Here is a 21,425-nt window from a genome sequence, read left to right on the forward strand (position 1 = left end):
CCTGGGGGCTCCCTTTAAGCTCAGGCTAACTTGAAGTACCTTCATAATCAGATTTTCTTACATTTCTGGTAAACAAGCTTCTGATACTTTCTTCAGATTGTTCTCCCAACCTGTTTCAAAGCACCACTATTCACCCTAGCACGCTAGAAACACTGTTAATGGTAGGTGTCTCTATGAAGAATTGATAAAGCTTCAAAATACAACAATAGAACACGTGAGTTAATGTTGCTTTATCACTAGGTAGTAGCCCTGTTGTTTCATGGTCTGCCTAGAACAGTAGTATTTAAATAAAAGAATGGCAGGTATTCTGGCACTAAAATACTGACTGTATTGTCTCAGTTGGGGAAGAGTTACATGGAAGTTAAGTGTGAAGCCAGCAATCATCCATCAAGTCAGAGAGATATCCTGGTGTACCACAGACAACGAATCCAGCTTTTTTCCCCTACAGGAGGGATCCTTGTCTTCTAGTCTGCTGCCTTCCGTATTTCTTCCTGTATGCTTTCAGTTCTCATTGCACTCAGTCCCTCTCTTATTTCTTTTTTTATTTCTCCCGTCACTTAATGATTGTAACCATTTCCATCAGGCTTGATGTTTATTAGCTAATAGATTTCTGTTCTTGTGTGCCAGGCTTACTGAGTAGCATCATGCACAGGTAAATGACTTGGCGTGAACTGTAAGCTGGACCACACAAGAGACTGTCTTGGATTTTTTTTTTTCAATTTCTTTCGTGTTTCTTAATACACACACACATACACTCTGGACTGGGAGAGGGAGCGTGAAGTTGCGGATACAGCTGTTGTCATGAAGTATGGGGGCGATGGGCAGTTTGGTGGTTAACTACTGTGGTGGTATTACAAGGTAATCTTGCTTTCCTTGGTATTCTATTGTTATCAATTTTTGCTTCTTAAGTCAGGAAGTTCTGTATTTTCTTGGTGTGCTGTGTGCTAAATAAATTGGGAATACAACAGTGGAGTAGTTAAAGAAGGTGAAGCCAGTACGGCCAGAAAATTTTGGTATGCCTGGATGTTCATACCACTTTGTGCAGTAGACAGCAGCCCCTTTCCTCTACCTTCATATATAAAAATGGGCTATTTTTGCTGTGGATGATCACACTGTAGTAGTTCCTCCCTGAATGTTGTTCTGCTTCTGAAGTGATGAGTCAGCTTTTAGCACGAGCAAAGCAAAGGAGTATTCTGTTCGGCACTACACTATGCAGATAAACCTAATCCTTTCTCTAGGCTGAGAAACCAGAAAAAGGCAATTATATGACCGTATTTTGCTGCCTTGTCACTTAATTTTGACAGTGAGATGAAATAAGGAGCCACTTCCTATCAGTTCTTTGATGGTACTAGCAACTGGACCAGCATGGGTTAAAGTGTTTATTTTTCCCTACTTGCTCTTTCCCACTACTTTGGCTCACTGGAGACTAAGAATCCTCTCCTAACTATCCAGAAGTGTAGCTGAAAACTAAAATAACCCTCCTAAAAGAAACAAGCAAAAAATCTGACAGTGTTACTGCCTTCCAGGGGAAGTTTGTGTTTGTGAGAAGAGGTTATAACATGTTTTCTGGCTCTGCTGGTGTAGTATGAGCAGAACAGAGAATTAAAACAGCAGCTGTTAATTTTGTTACCCAAAAAATTTTCTTCATTTCCCTTGTGAAAACCTTCCTTCTGTGAAAATAATCTACCTCTTTAATCTATCTTTTCATGCATACTGGAGGTAGTATGGTGCTGGATGAAAAATAGGAGGTGTATTACTGAGGTTTTATAAAGTGACCAACTTAAAATCCAAGTAAAGCTTTATCACGTTTGTTTTGGTGATTGGATTGAAAGATTCAGTGCAGATGGTTTATCTGTTTATATGTAGGGTAGAGGAGTGTGTTTGGAAGAGAAGTAGATGGGTTTGAGAAGAAGAAAATTAAAGGAAAGGAATAGAATTGTGTATATTCTGGCAGAAGGAAGGAGATCCAGACCAATTAGTGCTTCTAGCATAATTGGAAAGAGGAAAAAACATGTTGTAATAGAAATAAGTTGCGTTAAGCAGAATGAAAAAATATATCAACAATGCAGTTATTTGCGTTGGAACACGATAATAAAGTTGAGAATATTCCCAAAACAAAGTTTGCTCAGCAGTTTTAAACTTCTTACTGCAATGGCTAAGAAGCAGGAGTGATATGGACATATTAGATGTGGTTTACCCAGCCCTCTTAGGGTTTATTAAAATGTAGATACAAGTAGATCAAAGGATATACAGCTTATACCCCTGTCTGTACATTGTCATGGTGTATTTGTACATCTGATCTCATGTCTTCCTGGTAGATGCATGAGTAATGAAAATACAGCTGTTTAATATCTGGAAACGAGGTCTTCCTTACAGTAAGGCTTTGTGTGTTCAACAAAGATGTTCACCATTGACTTTTCAATTGATTCAGTGATCATTATGGTGACTGGTGCAAGATGCAAGGAATTAAGACTGCCAGCTGCCTTTGTGGGCCAAGGGACAGTTTTATTTAAGATTGAATTAACATTAGTACCAGTTTGACTTATATTAGCTGTTCTACGAATAGAACAATATACTTCTGAAAACTTAATTTTAAAAAAGTTCAGAACACTGAGATAATCTTGCAACTGTGAGTAAATCGGTTTTCACCAGATGGCTCTCTAAGATCTGCTGTGTTGGGGAACTTCTCTAATTGAGATTGCTTACTTATACCAGACCACAGAGATTCATGTGGTTTGAGTTTAGGCACTGAGCACAGATGTGCCTCTAGTCAAGAGAGGCTCCTGTAGAGAGTATTACGGAGCATGTATATTAGATTTATGCTTGGAATCCCTTTCTGGAGAGGCTTTGTCTTTTCTGACTATGTTTGAAGCCTAGGGAGACTGCCTTCTGAGATGCTGTGAGTTTGTTTCATCCAAGCTGGCTGTCACTGTAATGATCCATGAGGATGGAGGAGGGGGAAAGGGAAGAAATTCACCTTTTTAATATGTGAGGCTGTGGTAGGTGTGCATCTATTTCATGCATGCAAGACAGAATTTCATCTCTATAGAAACGTTTACCACTTGCCTCCAGGGCAGCCCTTCTGTAGTTTTGTCTTATAGTTTATGGCAGAGTTCAAACTTGGCTAGCATTTAATCTGTTAATTTTTTTTAACTCCAGTCTGTATTCCTTCAGAATTAATTTGATTCTCTGTTTTGCCTACTTAGAACTAACCAGTGGTTTTGGGTACTAGTACAGGATGTCCGCAGTAACAAAATTTTAAAGGTGCAGGTTTCAGTGTTTTCACTGCAGTGATTTCTCCTTCTGAAAGGACACAGAATAGTCCTAGATACATATAGTCCCAATCCTAAACACACTAGTGCAAGTTCATGAGTTGCTAGTGAAAGTTCAATGTTCTAACATGAAGCTCCACCTTTGGAACCATCCTTAAAGGTCTCATTAGACCATCAGCAGCCTTAACTCTGTCCTTCTGTTAAATAATCCTGCACTGTCTCGTGCCCCACAGAGCAGGCATCTCCATAATGACTTGTGATGACAAGACAGAACTGAAGATCCAGTAGTAGCAACTACATGAAGGCTGAAAGATATAATGGTATCTTAGAAATCTTAATCAGGTTGCTTTTTGTATTGCTTTGAATACTAAGGCAGATGTTTTTGTCTTTCTAGTAAAGCATAATAATGTGGAATGGGGTGGAGCATGAGGAAAAGCTGACTGTGTCAGATACCACTGTGTCAGTCATACTTCAGTGGGTCTGTTTCTGTGAGGTCTATTTTCAGTACAAATCTTTGTTTAAACAACAAAAGCATCTGAGTTGGGCCTGGCTCTTGAAAAAAAACGCCTCATTCTTCTTGATGTCACTGATATACAGCTGTGACTCATGAAACTGAGAATCATCCCCTTTGGGATCTGGTATCACTGGGATCTGTGTACTTCTAAAGACTTGATTACTTTCAGTAAGACTGACATTGGATTCTGTCAAAAGCCTGCTAGCTATTAATACACATACAGAATGATACTTAAACTGGAGAAGGTAAACTGGCTTCACCTGACCTCAAGAAGTTGATTTCCATCACTTCCAACTCTGCTAGAAAAGCTGCTAGCTCAAATCACAAACAAGGATAAGAGAATCTTGGGTACAGTATCAGTTCTTCCCCCTCCCACCCCCCCTTACTAACTAAGAAACCATCTTTCAATGATACCAGCATTGGCTGAGTTAACTCCCCATCACTCTTTGTGCAGATTGAGACTGGAGTGAGAAATGCCAGTTGTATGAGGAGTCTCTAATGACACTTTTGTTTCAGCATCTGGTGTTGCCTAGTAACTGAAGAGTATTAGACCTGGTGAAAGATCGGTTAATGGCCAGCATTCAGTGATCTGCAGAATGTACTGAAGATGCTCTTTGTAAACTTTATCAGTTTGCTTTGGCTCTGGCCTCTTAACTATTGCTTCAATAGTCAAAACAACTAAATCAAACCATATCTTGAGCAACTGGACTTGTTCTTGTGGAAATTATACTCTTCCACATTACTGTGATTCTGCAGGGGTCGATGCCAGGACTTGTTGACTAAGGATGATTCTCTGATAATATGGATCTTGATGAGTTGAACTCTCCATGAGTTCACTCATGGCAACAAAGACAAATTAAAGGACACGATTAAGAAAGACTGTTTAGTAGCTGGGATGGTCTTACAGGCCTGGGTGCTGCAGTTAGTACTGTGAGCATGATGGTAATTGTACATGAAGTATCAAAGTCCCAAGCATAGGCTATCCTAAATCTTCAGAGAGTAGGCTGCCAACTGCCACCTATAGCTCTGAACTACTTAGAGACGACTGAAAATGCTGTAAAGTTAGTGATGAAAGCAAGCCATGCAGTGCTGCCTTTCCTCTTTGTTACTGCAACTTGTTTTGTCCTGAGCAGAAGCCAAAGCATCACATAGATGGAAACCCGTGTTAAAAAGTACTGAAAAATACAACGATGACAAGTTTTCTCATCTCTAGCAATACACAGTTGTTCATTTACTTGCTGTAATGTCAGACAGTTTGACTAAGGACTACACCAGGCTGAGTCTTGTCAAATGATCTTTGAATTCTGCCTTATACTATTTGCTAGTTAGTCTGTCTCATCATCAAACCAGTAAGTGTTGGCTTATTGCCTTTGGTTACCTAACACACCCCTTTGTTTATATGGTGAGTACTTTTTTTCTCTGTACTTCAGGAAGCTATCTCACAAGAGTCTGATATGAAAATATCCTTGATGCTTCATGTAAGGCACCAAAGATGTTCTCAAAGAATATGGAGGAACCTCAATAGACATTTTCACTTCAAAGAAAAAAGACTGTCTTCATCATAACCTAGATAAGAGAAGGCCCACTGTTTCATTTCTACCTTTATATCTCTCTAAGCTCAGACCTAATGTGTCTCGACAGACTGTTGTCTTTCAGCACTTGCAGTCTGCCTGGCTTTCAAGATATTAAACAGTGGGATCAAGTCATTACCAGTAATGATTCTTGAGAGTCCTTGGGGTAATAAAGTTCTTAATAAATTCTTAGTAGTTGAAATTACACATCGAAATCATTTGTACCTGTATTTGGATGACTACCTGACCCAGGGAAGGTCTTGCTAGGAGATACCAAGGCCTATTTGGATCATATTCCTTTCTCATTGTCTCCGCTGGGACACCTTGACATATGGAAGAGCTGTCTTGCTGGACAGAATTCATCTGAGCTGTAATTAATTTCTCATTGTCAAATGCTTATTTTCCGGAGGACAAGTTCCAAGTCTTTCAGGAATATATGAAAATGTATGTGAGCACTTCTGGATTATTACTCCTCTAAGCACACATGTTCATGATACCCTTCACCTAAAGTTGCTAACAATTTTTAATGCTAGTTTAAGCCCCCATGCTTTGCTTCGCACTTGCAGCATGCGAAGAACATGGTATTGGTGATTTGCTATATTAAGTTGTTTTGCTGTAGCAGTTGGATCCTCAAAGCTGTCTGAATGTGCTTGTAATACGTGGTTTGCTTCACCAGTCCCTTTTGCACACTGCCAGTTGGCTCCTACCCATGCTGCTTAAGATCAGCTTTTAGCCTGTGCTACAGAGGAAAGAGATGTTTTTGAGTTGTTAGGAGCAGTAGTACGTAGCATACCTTCATCTACAACTTGGCTGGCTCTGTGCGTGCACGCAGGAAGAGATTTCTTGCATGGGCCCTGCTGGAGTGGGGAAACGGTGATCCATCACTAACAAGCTGACGCACATTCTGCATGTTCCTGCTGATTCGGCTCTCCTTCTTCCCCACTTGCCTGAAAACTAGGCCCAGTATCTTTGCTGCCAAACAATTTCTCTTTTTAAGGCTGGGAATGTGAAAGATTTTCAGTTCAATTTTCTGCTTTTTTTTAAACCTCTTTATCTCATGCAGATCTTTTAAATCACCAGACCAGAATGAGAAGATTTACTGCCTTGGCAGATTAGCTGCCGTTTTGGTGTAGGTGCTCTATATTTGTGTCTGAATTTTTTTTGTTAGACTGATCATCTGGCCACTGTTAACTGTGTCCTGAGTGATCAAGTCTATTCAAAGATGGAAAGGTGTGTTAACGCTGTAAGTGTAGGAAGTATGTTGCTTATTTGTGTTTCGTATTGTGGTAGACTAATATGAGTGCAGAAGAAATAGCACTTGCAGAAGAGAACTTGCACTCAAAGTATTAAACAAGAGGTAATAACTGGTTGTAGATAAAGCTCACAAGCAAATGAGACTATGTTGATTAGCGTGAGTGAAATGCATTTGCAGTGTCCTAGCAACCGGCTTGTGTTCTCCGTAAAAGATATTTTTAAGGAGAAAACTGAAAGGAATTTGTATTTCACCTATTTACAAGATTATTCATTGAAATCTGAGCAAACACAAGAGGGAGAGTCAAGGTTTTCGGTTTGAAAATCTGACAGATGGGCTAGGGAGACTCCTAGTAGCTACAAGTGAGCCTGTTGATGCTGACCAAGATAAGGAGAACTGAAACAGATGCTGGAGAGAGATACAAATCTTAAAATTAATTTTTACAATTTTGAGTTGCAGGATTATTATCCCAAGCAGTTATTACAAGGAAATAGGAGGGGAGCCAAGGATGTAACTAAGGAATCAAGGACTTGCAATAAATCCAGCTCTTTCATTGTCCTTCTCTGTGGTCTTTTGTCATGGTAATTTATCTTGCTTAGCCTACATCTGTCAAAAGAGCAAGTTCATGGATACAAAAAAATCTGTGTAAGTACTAATTGTTTTGTTACAACTTAATACAAATCAAGGTAATAAGATTTAAATAACCTCTTGCCAGGAAGGTATGTATAACCCAACTGTGATATCTGGCTCTCTGTCTTGCTATTGAGCTCATTCAGACAGAATATGATCTAGCTTGTGAACAACAAATTTGCTTGTTGCTCATTGTGCTTATGGAGGGAAGCAAGCAAACAACAAACACATGCTTTCTTCTTTCAAAGTTTTACTTTGCCTTTACAACTTCACTGTATATCTCTATATTACTGCATTTAAATTTAAAATTAGATTTTATTATTTTGCCAGCTCTTTAGGCAGAGTGGGTACATGCTAGAAGAGGAAACTCTAGTACGTATATTCTAGGAAGTTTTTCACTCTTGCAATCAATGAGCAATTTGTTAGCAATTTCTCTTAGCAGTTCTTCATCTGCGAGAAAGCAGGAAAAAAAGTTAAGACTTGAAGAAGAAGCACAAAGGAAGTCGTCTTCTGTACCTTTTTGTTTCTTGTGGTAGTTCTGTTCTACACTGAAATGTGGCTCTAAAAATACATACGCTTTTGCCCAAATGAAGAGAATAGTAACTCTAGGCCTCAAGCTCCTCCTTCCTCTGCAATTAGGAAAATGGAGCATTCAGTAATGTTAGAAAGGAATTTTTGAAAAAGAAGCAAGAACCAAGAGCTTAACCATAAGTCTAGTTCATTCACAACTTGAGCTGGCCCACAAAAATCTTTAATGAGGTAGTATTTTCTGAATTCTGAAGCCTTGTAGAAAGGGTAGCAGGTTTTTTTAATTTTCAGAGAACAGACAGTTTGTTTAACTTCAATAAAAGTAAATGCAATATTTTAACATTTAGATGTGTATTGCTTATTATGTAGAAGGGTTCAAATAACACTTTTGGCTTTTATTTCATGGGAAATCCTATTTTGATTATTGGAGGGAAGTATGAGAAGAAATGTAAGATTCCCCCCCCCCCCCCCCTCAAAAAAGCTGTGTTAGCTTGAGACTGATACTTGTCTTTTCATGGACTGCTAAAAATGGTCCTGAAGATGATTTTTGTATGTACTGTAATTTTTGCAATGCTTTTGCCTTTTATAGATTTCATTATAATCCATGATTGTTTGGTTTTGGGTTTGGGGTTTTTTTGGTTGGGTTTTTTTTTTTTTGCAATTCACACACACATACATAGAAAGGGAAAAAAACCCTCTTGTTTTCTAAGAACCTGTGTCTGTAATAACATTAAAAACAGAGTAGCTGCATAATGATGGTGTATTAGTGGCTTGATGCCTTTTGCTGTGAAGTAAGTGGACTAATGGTAATACAAATATTTTTTTCTTTGTGGCCCTTTACAGAGTGGCTGAAAATCATTTCATAGGCTTATGGCTACATTAGTTATGGAAGTTTAGTGGCCTATTATATTCTGTTGCTTGATGTTACATTGCTGGCACAACTTGTGTGGTCACTGTACATTAAGATAAAGAGGATAATGAGGTGCTGCTAAAGCAGAGTGGATGCTTCTGGCCTCTGGTTTACACTCATTTCAGAGTGGTGTGACAGTACAGCTTTCTGGGTGAAGAGGAACATGTGCCTTACACCAAAGCATTCTTGAGTTCAGCCTCAAGGTTTTTTTGAAGTTCTTGGGTATAGACTCCTTTGCCACTGAAACATGGTAGAAACTTTGGCAGCTTAACTAAAAAAAATAGTTTCATAATGATGGGGGAGGGAATCTATAACATGGTGGTGTATATGAAGTCTTGAATTGGGCATGTTATTACTGATCATAAATCTTTTTTTTAATTGTGACTTTAAAAAAAATCTGTGCACATAGAGCTTCCACTCCTAACACATTTACATGAAGGGTATATCCAGCCTGTGTGTGTATCTGGATTTGAAAAAAAAGTTCTCTAAGCAGTTCAAGAAAAAGATGCTATTACTGGCTTGCTGGGAGGGGATTAATTAGGAAATGTCTTCCCTTATCTGGATTTCTAGAAGTTACAGTGGTTCACTTCCTCTTAGCAGAGAATTATTATACAGAATGACGCTAGGCACTATATTAATTTTGTTATTATCTATTTGTTCTCTGGGGCTTGATATTTTGGTTAAATTTGAAGTTATTTGCTAGACAGCTTTTCACTTGTCAGATGAAGGGGTCAGCTTGAAATAACTTGTAATGGAGTGTGGTATGTTAGAATAACTAAAGTCAGGGAGAATCTTGAAATTTGGGAGATCTCCAGGAGGATCTTTTTTGCATAAATACTAGCTTTACTCTGCATACCTTTTATTCCTCCCCTCCCTCCCCCCCCTCCCTCCCCCCTTTTCTCCAGTACTGATACTCGAAAAGGTGGAAAACGGAGATCTGAGCAACAAGATATTGAAGATCACGGATTTCGGCTTGGCCAGGGAATGGCATAAAACTACCAAAATGAGCGCAGCTGGGACATATGCCTGGATGGCTCCTGAGGTCATCCGCTCCTCCATGTTCTCCAAAGGCAGCGATGTGTGGAGGTATTGATTTGGCATTAAGTGATTGGATACTAAAGAATAACTAGGCCAGGAAACCTCTTTTATGTTTAAGAATGAGTAATGGTGAACCAAATATTAAAGTTCAGGTCTTAAGAAAACTTTATCCGCCAGCTTTCCACCTATCAGACTTTCAGACTACTTTGTATTAATTGTAAACAGTTTTTTACTGTAGAAAGTGGTGGACCAGCTCCTGCATGCCTCTAAACTTCTGTTGTTCAGTGAATTTAAATTTAGATTATCCTAGGATTTATAATCCCAATTCCCCCTGCTTTATCTAAAACAAACTTTTTGTGCTTATTTGGCTATTGGCTGACATAGTCAAAGGCCATAAACCAATCTGTGAAGTACTTAAAATTACTACTTTTTTACTGTTTTATCAACAGTAGGATCATTTTATGTTTTGGTAGTAATCTGTCACTGATGTATATGTACACAAACACACTGTACACAATCAAATTCCCTATGCAGTTTCAGCCTGGATACAATGTTTTTCACTTTCATAATAATCTTATGAATTATTTCCACCCTTCTAGTCTTTCACGTAAAATAATAAATCTCTTCTCTAGGTCCATCTGAGTATGTAGTCCATAAGTAGTAATTTGCATGTAAATATTGTCTTTTCCATTCATGCACTGGGATTTTTGAGAATAAGAGTTACTTTGGTAGGAGGAGTGTAAGGGTCGGCCCATAGACTTCCAGAAATTGAGTTTGAATATGACCATTAAGTGAATTGGTAAATCCAGAATTCAGTAAATAGCTCTAGGACAGTGACTTTTCTGGATGCTGTGTGACTTAGAATTAGTACTGAACATCTGAAACAGATGAAGTAGATGGAATTTTGCTTTTCCTGTGGGGAGAGAGGTATTGAAATGTCAGGGTGACTTCATCTTTAGAGCAGTAAGATTCTGTCACTGGCCAGTAATGCTCCCACACAAGTGCGTGCATGCTGTGAAATCTGTCAGGATAAAGTAATATCCCAGCTGGCAGAATTGTCTCGCTGTTAGGGCAGAGATTTGGTGTGGGGATTTTCATTTTCCTTATCCAGTTTTGCTGAATAGATAATGTATTGCCTCGTGCTAAGTCTGTGAACTGGTATTTTGCACACTAATGGTGTGGGTAAAATTCTGACTCTGTAATTAAATGTGATAGCCTCTGTAGTTATTCTGAGACGAATTGAGCAAGAACCAGGCTTTTATTCTGCGTGAAGTCTGGCAGAAATGTAAACCTCAAGGCTGTGCACCTTTTCTGTGCACATGATGACAGTACTGGTTTGTACACAGCTTGTCAAGCTCAAACCTCAATTTGCTCTTCTCTGAAACAGTGCCAGGAATGGCCTTTAAGGGTAACCTGGGGGAGAGGGAGAAGGGAAGGGGGAAACAATTTCCCGGTGATTGTAACTTTACTAATCCAGGCACGCTGTAAACAGATCAGTAGATATGCTGTACCAGTATGACCTCATTTTAAAAAAGATAAGACTTAACAGGTCAGTTGGTGATCTTCATGAAGGTAGCTCAAGTGCCTCTATACCTGTGCAAAAATACCAGTTTGGTCATTGACTTAAGGACTGTGAATCACTTCAGGACTGAAGGATTGTAAATAACTTAAATTATTTGTTAGTTTTTCAGAATGCTGTGTTTCTATTTTTAAGATTGCTTTATCACTGTCTCTTTTTATAGTTACCAGTCTTCCCTTGAAAACAGGTTGAGTTCCTGTCAGTGCTCTTCCTTAAACAGAGGGTCATCACCATTAAGAGAGCTGTTATACTGTCTCTGAATAAGCCTTCTCTCTCTGGTGGCCAAAACCTCAAGTCACAGTTAAATAAGCTGAAAAGAATATGGTGTTTGAGGCATGTATGCAGAGGACAAATACTTGCCAATGCCGTCACTACTAGTGTGTCAATAATTGTAAGCACTGGATTTTACAAAAGCAGTCACAGACATCTGTAATAAATCCTGTCCCCAGCCAAGGATGCAACTTGAAATTCTTAACAGGATGAACTTTTTTTATCCTATTAGACTTGCCCCTCCTCTTGTCCACTTCATCCCTTGGTTAATCACTGGAGTCGAGGGAGTTTTTTGCCTGACAACCTTCCAGTTAGTCTGTGCAGCATCAACAAAATTGGCTGTCTCTGTCTCTAACATTCACAAACCCTTTTATTTCAACACTTTTTCTTTAAAGCTTATTAGAATAATACTACTGGCTGAATTGTTGCCCAGCCTTTTAACAAGAATCTTGTTCTGCTTGCGTTCTTGCTGCACAAATAGGTGAAGAAGATACTGAAAGCTGACCAGGACTGAAATTTCCTGAGTCAGTCTTATCTCATCATAAATAACTGCTTCATGCAATTCCTTTCAAAACATGTATCAAGCTCCATTTAAAAAACTCAATCTGTTTTTTTTGTCCCACTCTAAAGGAGGGTTGGCAAAAAACTTAAAAGGCTGAGGAATGCTCCCACACACTGGTGTCTATCACCAGGGTCTGGGCCACTGTAAAGCTTGTTGATAACAACAGTACTTAGTACATCTTGCTAGTGAAAATTTGTTGCTATGAATATTGCTGTGCTGCACCCACAAGCTTTAGATATACAGCAGAAACCTTGTGCTTATATTGCACAGAGGACAAAGAAGCTATGGTTTTATTTAAATATGTCAGTTCCTGTAAATCTGTGTTTGAGAGGAGAGTTACATATTTGCTTTGCATTTACAGAGGTGAAGTTGAAGCACAGATATTGCAGCTTATCCAGTACTGTACAGCAAGCTAATGTTAGTAGGCATATAATACAAATTTCCCTGTCATTTTAACTGCTTAGATGTATTTCTTGTTTGCTGCACACTTCATTTTTGACTTGTGCTGCTTAAAAGACAATCATGTCGTCAATATGATTGGTATGCGGAATATAAAGCCACCATACAGCCTTCATCTGAGTTCCCTGTGTTCCTCAATTTAGATGCTTTTAAGATGTATCTACTCTGAGACCAGTGAAATAATTAGGAATTTAATTTTCATTTAGGAATGGAATAGCAGAACTACCGAAACCCATCTGATTAGTGGATCAGGATGTTTCAGGCATTCAGTGGTGGGTGCAGGAACTTCAGTCATTAGAACATTTATTTGAATCAAGTGTTGGCAATCACTTCCATCCACAACTGACTGCTTGCAGGCTTCTGTAGTCTTCTGTGTGTAATGAAGCACTGGCAAGACTTCAGTACCTGGTAGATAAGTGTTGACTAGCAGTATTGGTAGAAGCTCAGGTGGGAGAAGTGTACGCAACTGACTGTTGTGAAATAAACAGGAAATGTCACCTCGGAACTGCCAGTCTGATAACATGCAAAATGCTAACTGTTAATAGCCATTAAGAAAAAAACTTCATTACTTTTTAACAAAAGTAATATTCTAGTTTCTGTTGTTGCTGGGATCCCCTTGTTGGGCTGGTAGTTCCTTTCTCATGGAAAGTGCTGAACCTAGGGAGATGCATAAGAGGAGCCTATGGTACAAATGCCATTGAACAATAACAGTGAAAATAAATCACTTTTGGTTTTTTTTTTTTCCACTGAAGTTCACAGACTTAAAGGGAGGTGGCAAAATCACATGTGCAATCCTGCAGACCTCCAGCCTCCCTCTCCCTGTAAATCCAGTGTGTAGGATTGAACCTGATGTTAAATGGCTTAAGGGATTACTCGATCACTGGGAGATGGTTAATTATTCATACAAGTGTCAGTTGACTTGGACACATGGTCTCTATCACATGGTTCATTTTGTAATTAAAGTCCAAAAATTACTGCTGGGTGCTGGAAAAATAAATAAGCTTGATCAGTTTTTCTTCCTCCCTGATGAGAATGAGGAGAGGCCCTTGATTCTTTCTTCCTGTGCCTTTTTTGTATAAATCTCTTCTGTGTCTGGCTTTTTCCTTTGTAATTCCCAATCCCCTGCTTGAGAGTTAATGGAAAACACTCTGTTCAGCACCTCTCTTGCTGTTTAATCACTTGGGATGATTGTTGCTCAAATGCCACAAAGCAGTGTTTCACTAGTTCTGTGGAAGCGTATTCTTGGCAATGAACTATAAGTACGTGAGGAAGAGGTGGCATTCAGTTTTGTCAGAAACAAAGTGACCTTTCCTGCAATATATACCTCTGGTGTCACATTAGAAGAAACGCCAATCTATCCATTCCTTTGTCTTTTAAAAATTACCCTGCAGAAGAAATGCTTTGAGTGCATCAATAGTGCTTTCCTAACCATTGCATTAAGAGAAATATCTAATCCATACTTTATCCAGCACTAGTGGTAAGGTAATAACACAACTCTTTCATAGTTTTTCCTACCTTTTGATATCAACACTCACATCCAAACTGAGGAGCAGCATGAATGATCAATCAGATTGAGACTGGCCAAATATATATTCAGTCTAGTATTCATTTTCTTTGAGTGTCTTATGAATCCTAGGAGGCCGAAAAGAAAATGGGAAACCCTTAAACTCCTGTTTATTTTTTTCAAATGAGGCTCTTGAGACAGTAGGAAACTGAGAACCTTGATGGAAAGAAATAATCAATTATAATTATCATTATAATATCAAGAGTATGAATCACATAGGAAAAATGCAAAAGATTGTGTAGGTGAAAAAATATGATATTTTTCTTAATAAAGTAAACTAGCTGTGTTAGCAGCAAAGGTGGAATCTCTAGTGACTGAAATTCCATATCTAAATAGGAGAAGTAGTATTAAGACTGTCCAACTAAGGTAGCAGCAGTTATAATGAATGTTAAAGACTTGGCAGGGTCGGGGGGAGATTGCAAGAGTACAGGTTGTGATAATGAAAATTTTGCTTACTCCCAAATGGATAGGGCAATTGTTGCTTTGAAACAAGAAGAGATTAATTGTTTAGCTTCAGAAATGGCTGTTTCATGGAGCAGCTATTCAGAGAGCTTTTAGGAGGAGAAGCAGTTTTTCATTTGGTCTTCAGGTGTGCTTAGGAGGCCTTCAAAATTGTACAATAGGACCATGGTCAAAATACATGTATACTTAGATTCAATATCTTTGCAAGAGCAATTAAGAAAAATTAGTCCATTACAGTAGTGTTTAATCTCAAGGAGATTAATGACAACATTGAGCAATTTTGTGTAAAAACAACAAAAGGGGAACACACAACATGGATATCTTTTAAGGACGCTATGTTAAAGCTCAGAGCAAATGCATAGGAAAGACTTTAAATGAATGAAGAAGACTATGTAGAAGAGACTACTGGAAGACATACTTCAAAAAGTTGAACCTGTATCCAAACGAGGAAAATTAGGTATGGACTTAAGTGCTGGTAAGTTGAACATAAAACACTCAAGAAGATTAAAAGGGTTTTGAGGAGAGTCTTGCAAAAAGCATAAAACCAAATATATTGCTTTCAGATGCAGCACAGGTGAGAACCCTGCAGGAGAACATATGGCCCAGAGGTGACCAAGATGTAAGAGTGCAAAGAAGATAAGGCTATAGCAGAAAAAACTTAGTGACTTGTGTCTGCTAGAATGGAGCAAAGAGAGTCTTTTTAAGCTGAAAATTTCTTTTTAAGGGAGCCGAGCTGGAGGACATCTCATACTGAAGTACTGTCCACGGAGGTGTTAAAACTGACTGATAAAATGAACAGTAACAAATTGTTGGGATTTACAGTAACACCCAAGATTCCTACAGGAACAGGAGAGCGCCAGCTGAGTTAATAGCTGTGCTGTGTAATCTGTTGCTTAAGGCTGCCTTAATACCAGAGAAATGGAAGGCAGCAAACATGATGACAGGTCTTAAAAGAGCTTCCTGAGGATCAGCAAGTCTGATTTTCAGTTCTACTGAATGGTAGAAACAGCACTAAGGAGCGGGGAGCTGGTGGACATATGAGCATATCTGGGGAAGAGTCAGCTTTTGTAGAAGGAAATCATATTTTGTGAAAAAATGAAAATTCTTGAAGGAGTTACTGAGTATGTGGACAAGTGGTAAGATTGCTTATACCATATTTGGATTTATAAAAACTTTCAACAAAATCTTTCGTCAAAAGCTTTTAAAGAAAGTAAATTGATGTGGGAAAAGAGGGCAAGTCTGTTTCCCATCACTTAGTCAATTCTTAATTACTAAAGGAATAAATCAGTTTTCTTGGTGGGGAATTCTGTATTCAACATAATCATAAGTGATTTGAAAAAGCAATAAATGGTTAGGTAACATTTGTTGATGATACCAAGTTATTCAGGATAAGAAAAATTAATCTACTGCAGAGACTGAGGAAAAGTTTTACTATACTGAACGATAAAATAGATGAAATGGTAATGAATACAAAGTAGTACCCATAGGAGAATTTCATATGTACAATGATGGGCTCTAAATTTTGCTCTTAGGATTCAGTAAAAAGATATTGGAGTTACTGTGGGTAACCTAGCTCATTTTGTAAGGACTCAGAAAGGCAAGTGGCAAATTAAAATTTAATAGGAAAGAAATAAAGAAGAAAACAGGAAATACTGTGCTCTTCCCATGTCTTTAAAACTTCGTGTGGTTTTGGTCATTCCAACAGAAAATGTCAAGGTCAATGAAAGATACGAAATGGCTTCTGTTCAGGAGAGTAACTAGATTAGGATTTAGCTAGATTAGGATTTTGGGGGGTGGAAAGAAGATGATTTAGGCAGGATGTAGTGGGAGCCTGTGAAATCCTGGATGGCATGGAAGAAGCTAATAGGGAACATATGTTCACTCTTCCTTGTATTGAAAGAACTACAGGGAAGCAAATGAAATTACCAAGTGGCAAGCTCAAAACAAACACACGGAAGTATTTTTTGGCAATGCATCATTAAATTTGTGGAGCTTACTACCACAGAACATAGTGGACAGTAAATGGGTTCAGAAGAGAATAAGACAGATCAATGGAAGAAAAAACTGTCAGGTCACTAAGTATGAAGAAGCTGTCTCTGGCTCAGGTTTCCTAGAAGCAGAGAGAATATTCTGAGGGTATGTTGTTTGTTGTATACCTGGGGGGAGAACAGTCCTGGAACTATTTCCATGACGTCATAGTTAATATTTCATGGAAGATCTTAAGAACAACTTAATTCTGAAGGAGTATTTTTCACTTACTTTTAAAAATGACAACCCACCAAACAACCATCCTTCACATTTTTGAGAGTTTCACTGGGTTCTGGTTTGAAATTTGCTAAATTAGTTAGAAGATTTATGTTAATGTTTTTCAGATTGTTCCCAGTTTCCAGAGAGAAAATTATTTATGCCCAGAAGGTGAAAATGGCATCTTATTTCAGTCTTATTAAAAAAAGCGGGTAAAATAAGGCACTTCACCAGGTTGGCAGCCATGATGAGCTTGTCCAGAAAACTGCAGTTTCTTCAGTGTACCAAGCTCACCCTGATAGGTTCAGGTACTTTCTTGTTCCTTAACAAAGAGTGTGTTAAAGTCAAACACCTATTCTCTTTTCTGTTTTCTTCCTGGTAGTTACGGTGTGCTGCTTTGGGAACTGCTAACAGGAGAAGTACCATTCCGAGGAATTGATGGTCTTGCAGTAGCATACGGTGTTGCCATGAATAAACTTGCCCTTCCAATCCCTTCCACATGTCCAGAGCCTTTTGCCAAACTCATGGAAGGTAAGCAAGCTGTGCTGTGAGTATGGTTTGTGCTGTTTCTAGAGTGCTGTTGGGCATTGCCTCCTTGTGTTGGTCTTGATTCCTAAGAACACAGATTTCTCAAACGGCCTTATTCAATGGTGCAAGATATTATGGGAGCTAGGCTTGGCTGTTAGTGTGCTGTGACAGTTACTCTATTACAAGAGTAGTATGTGAAAGAAATTTCCCTGCCATTTTTTATCAACTGGCTTTATAGGAAGATGAGGGCTATTACTGTTATCTAGCTTGTTGTTTTCTAGTAGTGAAGACTCACCAACACCAAAACTTCACATATTTTCGTCTAGTTTGAAGTCTTCAACTTGTTTTGAAATCCATAGCTTGAACATCTTACTAGGCAGTGTCAGATGGATTTGGAATGAAACTTTTTCCTACTGACACTTCAGGGACAGGGTTTAAGTGTGGCTTTGACATTTGAAAACACCCAAATTTTCAGTCAGAATGATGTGATTTTCTGCTTTGTGTGTGGAGATAGTTCATGCCCAAGGTGGGCTATATATGGATGAAAGAAATATAGGAGTCTATCAGAGCTGCTGTAGTTATTAAAAAGGATTCTGTGAGGTAGCTTTTGGGGTGTACCTATGTGACCTGCTCTGCTGGCTATTGCAACTACTTATCTCCTGAGCTTCAGTTGTTCCTCCCTCCCTCTCTCACAGTAGTACCTTTAGTGGTTTTTTTCGGTGCCCATATTCCCAAGGATTTCCAGGTGTTTATATTTAGTAAACATTTTTATACTTATCTGGCAGAAAGAAAAACTGAGGTAAAGAGAAATCAAATGTGTTATAGTCTTAGTGAGCAAAGAATGAGTCAGAACATAGAACTGATATTCTGTGGCCTCTGGTGGTGTTTTTAGCCCCAAGAATGGAATTTGATTCATGCAAGAAAATGTTTCTGATAAATTTCGCTGCTTTTAGAATACTTGCGTTTTTTCTGGTCTTTTCTGTAGGTTACAGGCTTCAGTTAAGTTAAAGTAGAAAATTTCACATACTGTTGTGCTGAAAAAGAAATATCTTACTGGATAGTAAACAGCAGCAGAGTTGCAGTTATAGTAGCTTGGAAGCAATGTAAAGCAAGAAACTGCATCTGAAAGAGTTAATGGAACTACCAGCTCAGTGTTGTGCCAGAGCAGTTTATTTTGACATGGTTCCCTAAAACAAGACCCTGGTTTTCTTAAATATAGGTGAGGTATCTGCTGCTGGGGTTAATAATGCCCTCTATTGGGAAAGTCAGGTAGAGGCATATGGCCTGTGCTTGAACCCAGCAGCATAGGGGTGAGCACCCACATGGCTTTGGAACGCTTGGCTTCTCCATGTGCAGGGGTAAGAAGAGAACAAGAAAACAATTGCTTTCTGCCCCTTCACCAAAACTGTTTTTCGAACAGGCTGTTTCCCATCTTGGGTGAACTCTTGTTCCCCTAATGCTGCTTTTACTTTTGAATTACTGCCCTGGTGGTCTTCACTGAGACAACAAAGCTGAACTTTCCCTCTTCACAGAAAAGACTTGTATGTTACAACTGTCCTCATTAGTGCAAATAATGGCAGATCTGGGCCTGGGAAAAGAAAAGCTACAGGCCACCTGCATAGTTATCCTGTTCACTCATTCATGCATTTGGCTGGCTGCAGCATTTTGTTTTACTTTGGGTCATGTTTGCTTTGCCATGCTTAAAACCTGGGGTAAAGAGGCAGGGATTATGGCACTGACAGTCCAGCTGTATCACCCATTGCTACTAATTGGTCATCAGCAGGGGACCTTCAGAGCACTCTTTAACATCCTCAGTTCTCTGTTTTGATAAGAAGCAATTTGAAATCCATAAACACAAATGTGTTCCAGCTTATGCCTCCTGGAACCTGATCAGATGCTTAAATACCAGCATCTTGATACCAGCAGTTTTGAAACCAAAGCTCCCAAATGCAAAATCTCAGTAACGCTAAAATCAAAGAAGAGACCTGCAAAACCAAGCCTCAGCAGTTGCACAGATTTTGTGAAGTGTTATTTATTTTCAATTACAGCTGCTGCTTGGTGTATTTCAATCCACAAAACTGATGAATTAATGTCTTGTGGGACATAGCCAAAATTTTTTAAAGAATGTTTCCTCTTTTCCAACTGTAAAGTCTAGGAAACTTTAGAACATTTTTATTGTTGAACTCTTGCCTCGTGCTGCAGTAATGTGTGTCTTGAATCCAGTGACCATTTAGAGCAATGATAATATGAGCATATTGAGAGAGACCCATGTGTTAGTTTCTTCCATTCATGCACAAAAGCTGTATTCCCTAGAAATATACGTGAATGCTAAGTTTTTCTGTTTGGGTCTTCTCAAATTTTGGCATGCAGGAGTCTAGCAGTACTAAAGAGAATAAGGATACTTGTTGAACCTGTGTAAGTGCCAGTACGGGACAATATAGAATGAGAAAGTGATGTTTTCTGAAGGAGTAGAAATAAGGGTGAAGTAAGAGGAAAGACTGAATGAGTAAGAATTTCCTATTCAAAAGTGTTGTTAAGTCAAACATTTTGACTTAATGGCTTTTAAAAAACATTCTTAATGATTTCGTAGCTTGAGATGTAACGTCATACCATTTTCTATTTCTGTTTCTGTTTTCAATGTTCAATTCCCATCACTGTAAAAGAAGTATCTTTTTGTATTATTGCTGGTTGAGTTGCCTCATGTGGTAAGATGGGTACCTTAAATTCTGCATTTTTAGAGCTCTGTAGTTGGGTAAGTCATTGCATTAGATTGTAAATGGAAAAGCTTGTTTATCTGTGGTTTCTCTTAAAAGCAAAAGAAAAAAGCCTGATCAAACAGTTTTCTCTCAAATAATAAAAAAGAACCCTTAAAAATAAGAAAACTCCAAATGCACTGTTTGATGTCATAATTTACTTGAATCTCCTATTTTCACTCAAATTATGCCCAGTCTGCTTTGCTGGAGAGATTTTCAGTTCTGTGGAAGAGATTCATAATGACTCAGCTTAGTATTAGAGTTTGGCATTAGAAAGAACTCTGTTAGATATCCTTCTGCAGTATGGCTGTTAACTCTGCAGTGTAAGTGTGATAAAAGAACTGTTTGCAAGAGTCTTGCATAGTATCTCCACTCTGTGAGCACATACAACTTAAAGCAAAATATTTAAGGAAATTATTTACAATTTTTTAATATATTCTTGAAAATGTAACTTTCTGTAAAATCAGTAAACCTCTGTTTTACTTGGCATATTATTGCAATAGAACCTAGAGACCAGGTAGTTCAAGATTTTAAGTGATGTTGGATATTGTATAAACGTGAAAGCATGAATTCCATACTTATGATCGGACAATAGTCAATGCAAGTGGGAAATGGGAAAGATGGGGTAACACAGTGTGCATGCCACTCTTAGCCACTGGGGATCAGTAAAGTACTACTCATCCTCTCAAACCTCCATACTAAGAGATGCTTAACAGTTGCTTGTCTTTGTCCTATTCTAGATTGTTGGAACCCTGACCCACACTCACGACCTTCCTTTGCCAGTATCCTAGACCATCTCACCGCCATAGAAGAGTCTGGTTTCTTTGAAATGCCCAAAGATTCCTTCCACTCCCTGCAGGAAGACTGGAAACAAGAGATCCAAGAGATGTTTGATCAGCTCAGAGCCAAAGAAAAGGTAAGTAGAGAAAAACACTCCATGCTTGTGCTCTCTGGATTATAATTTTCCCATTTCATAATTCAAACAGGGATCATCGTTCAGTGCATCCCAGAGTTAATTTTGTATGTGCTTTACTAGAGCTTGTAATAAGTCTCCAAATCAATGGCAGGTTATGATGCACACAAGGGCAGAATCATGACTAAAATAAATACCTGTATCCTGAGCTGCTGCTACTACTTTCTAATATTGTGGTGAGCTTCCATTATAGGCTGTGCAAACTGCTATGATGAGTTGTTTTCATTGTTTAATGCATCTAATAACTATTTCACTGTTAGCATCTTAATTGAGAAGCCCAATGACAACTGTTAACAGTAAAAGTAGGCGGGGTAGT

The 21,425-nt window shown here is 38.6% G+C and overlaps 1 protein-coding gene across 1 annotated transcript in view; it reads left to right on the forward strand.

The window, feature by feature from the left end:
• Positions 1 to 21,425, forward strand: part of MAP3K9 (mitogen-activated protein kinase kinase kinase 9) — a 50,125-nt gene that overhangs the window by 13,220 nt on the left and 15,480 nt on the right. Inside the window, exons 2-4 of the mRNA XM_050897064.1 lie at positions 9,583 to 9,763; positions 17,238 to 17,386; positions 20,877 to 21,052. Of these exons, the coding sequence (XP_050753021.1) occupies positions 9,583 to 9,763; positions 17,238 to 17,386; positions 20,877 to 21,052 (506 nt within the window). The remainder of the gene's footprint in view (positions 1 to 9,582; positions 9,764 to 17,237; positions 17,387 to 20,876; positions 21,053 to 21,425) is intronic.

The sequence above is a fragment of the Gymnogyps californianus genome, chromosome 5 (assembly GCF_018139145.2).
Source record: "Gymnogyps californianus isolate 813 chromosome 5, ASM1813914v2, whole genome shotgun sequence".
Lineage (NCBI taxonomy): Eukaryota > Metazoa > Chordata > Aves > Accipitriformes > Cathartidae > Gymnogyps > Gymnogyps californianus.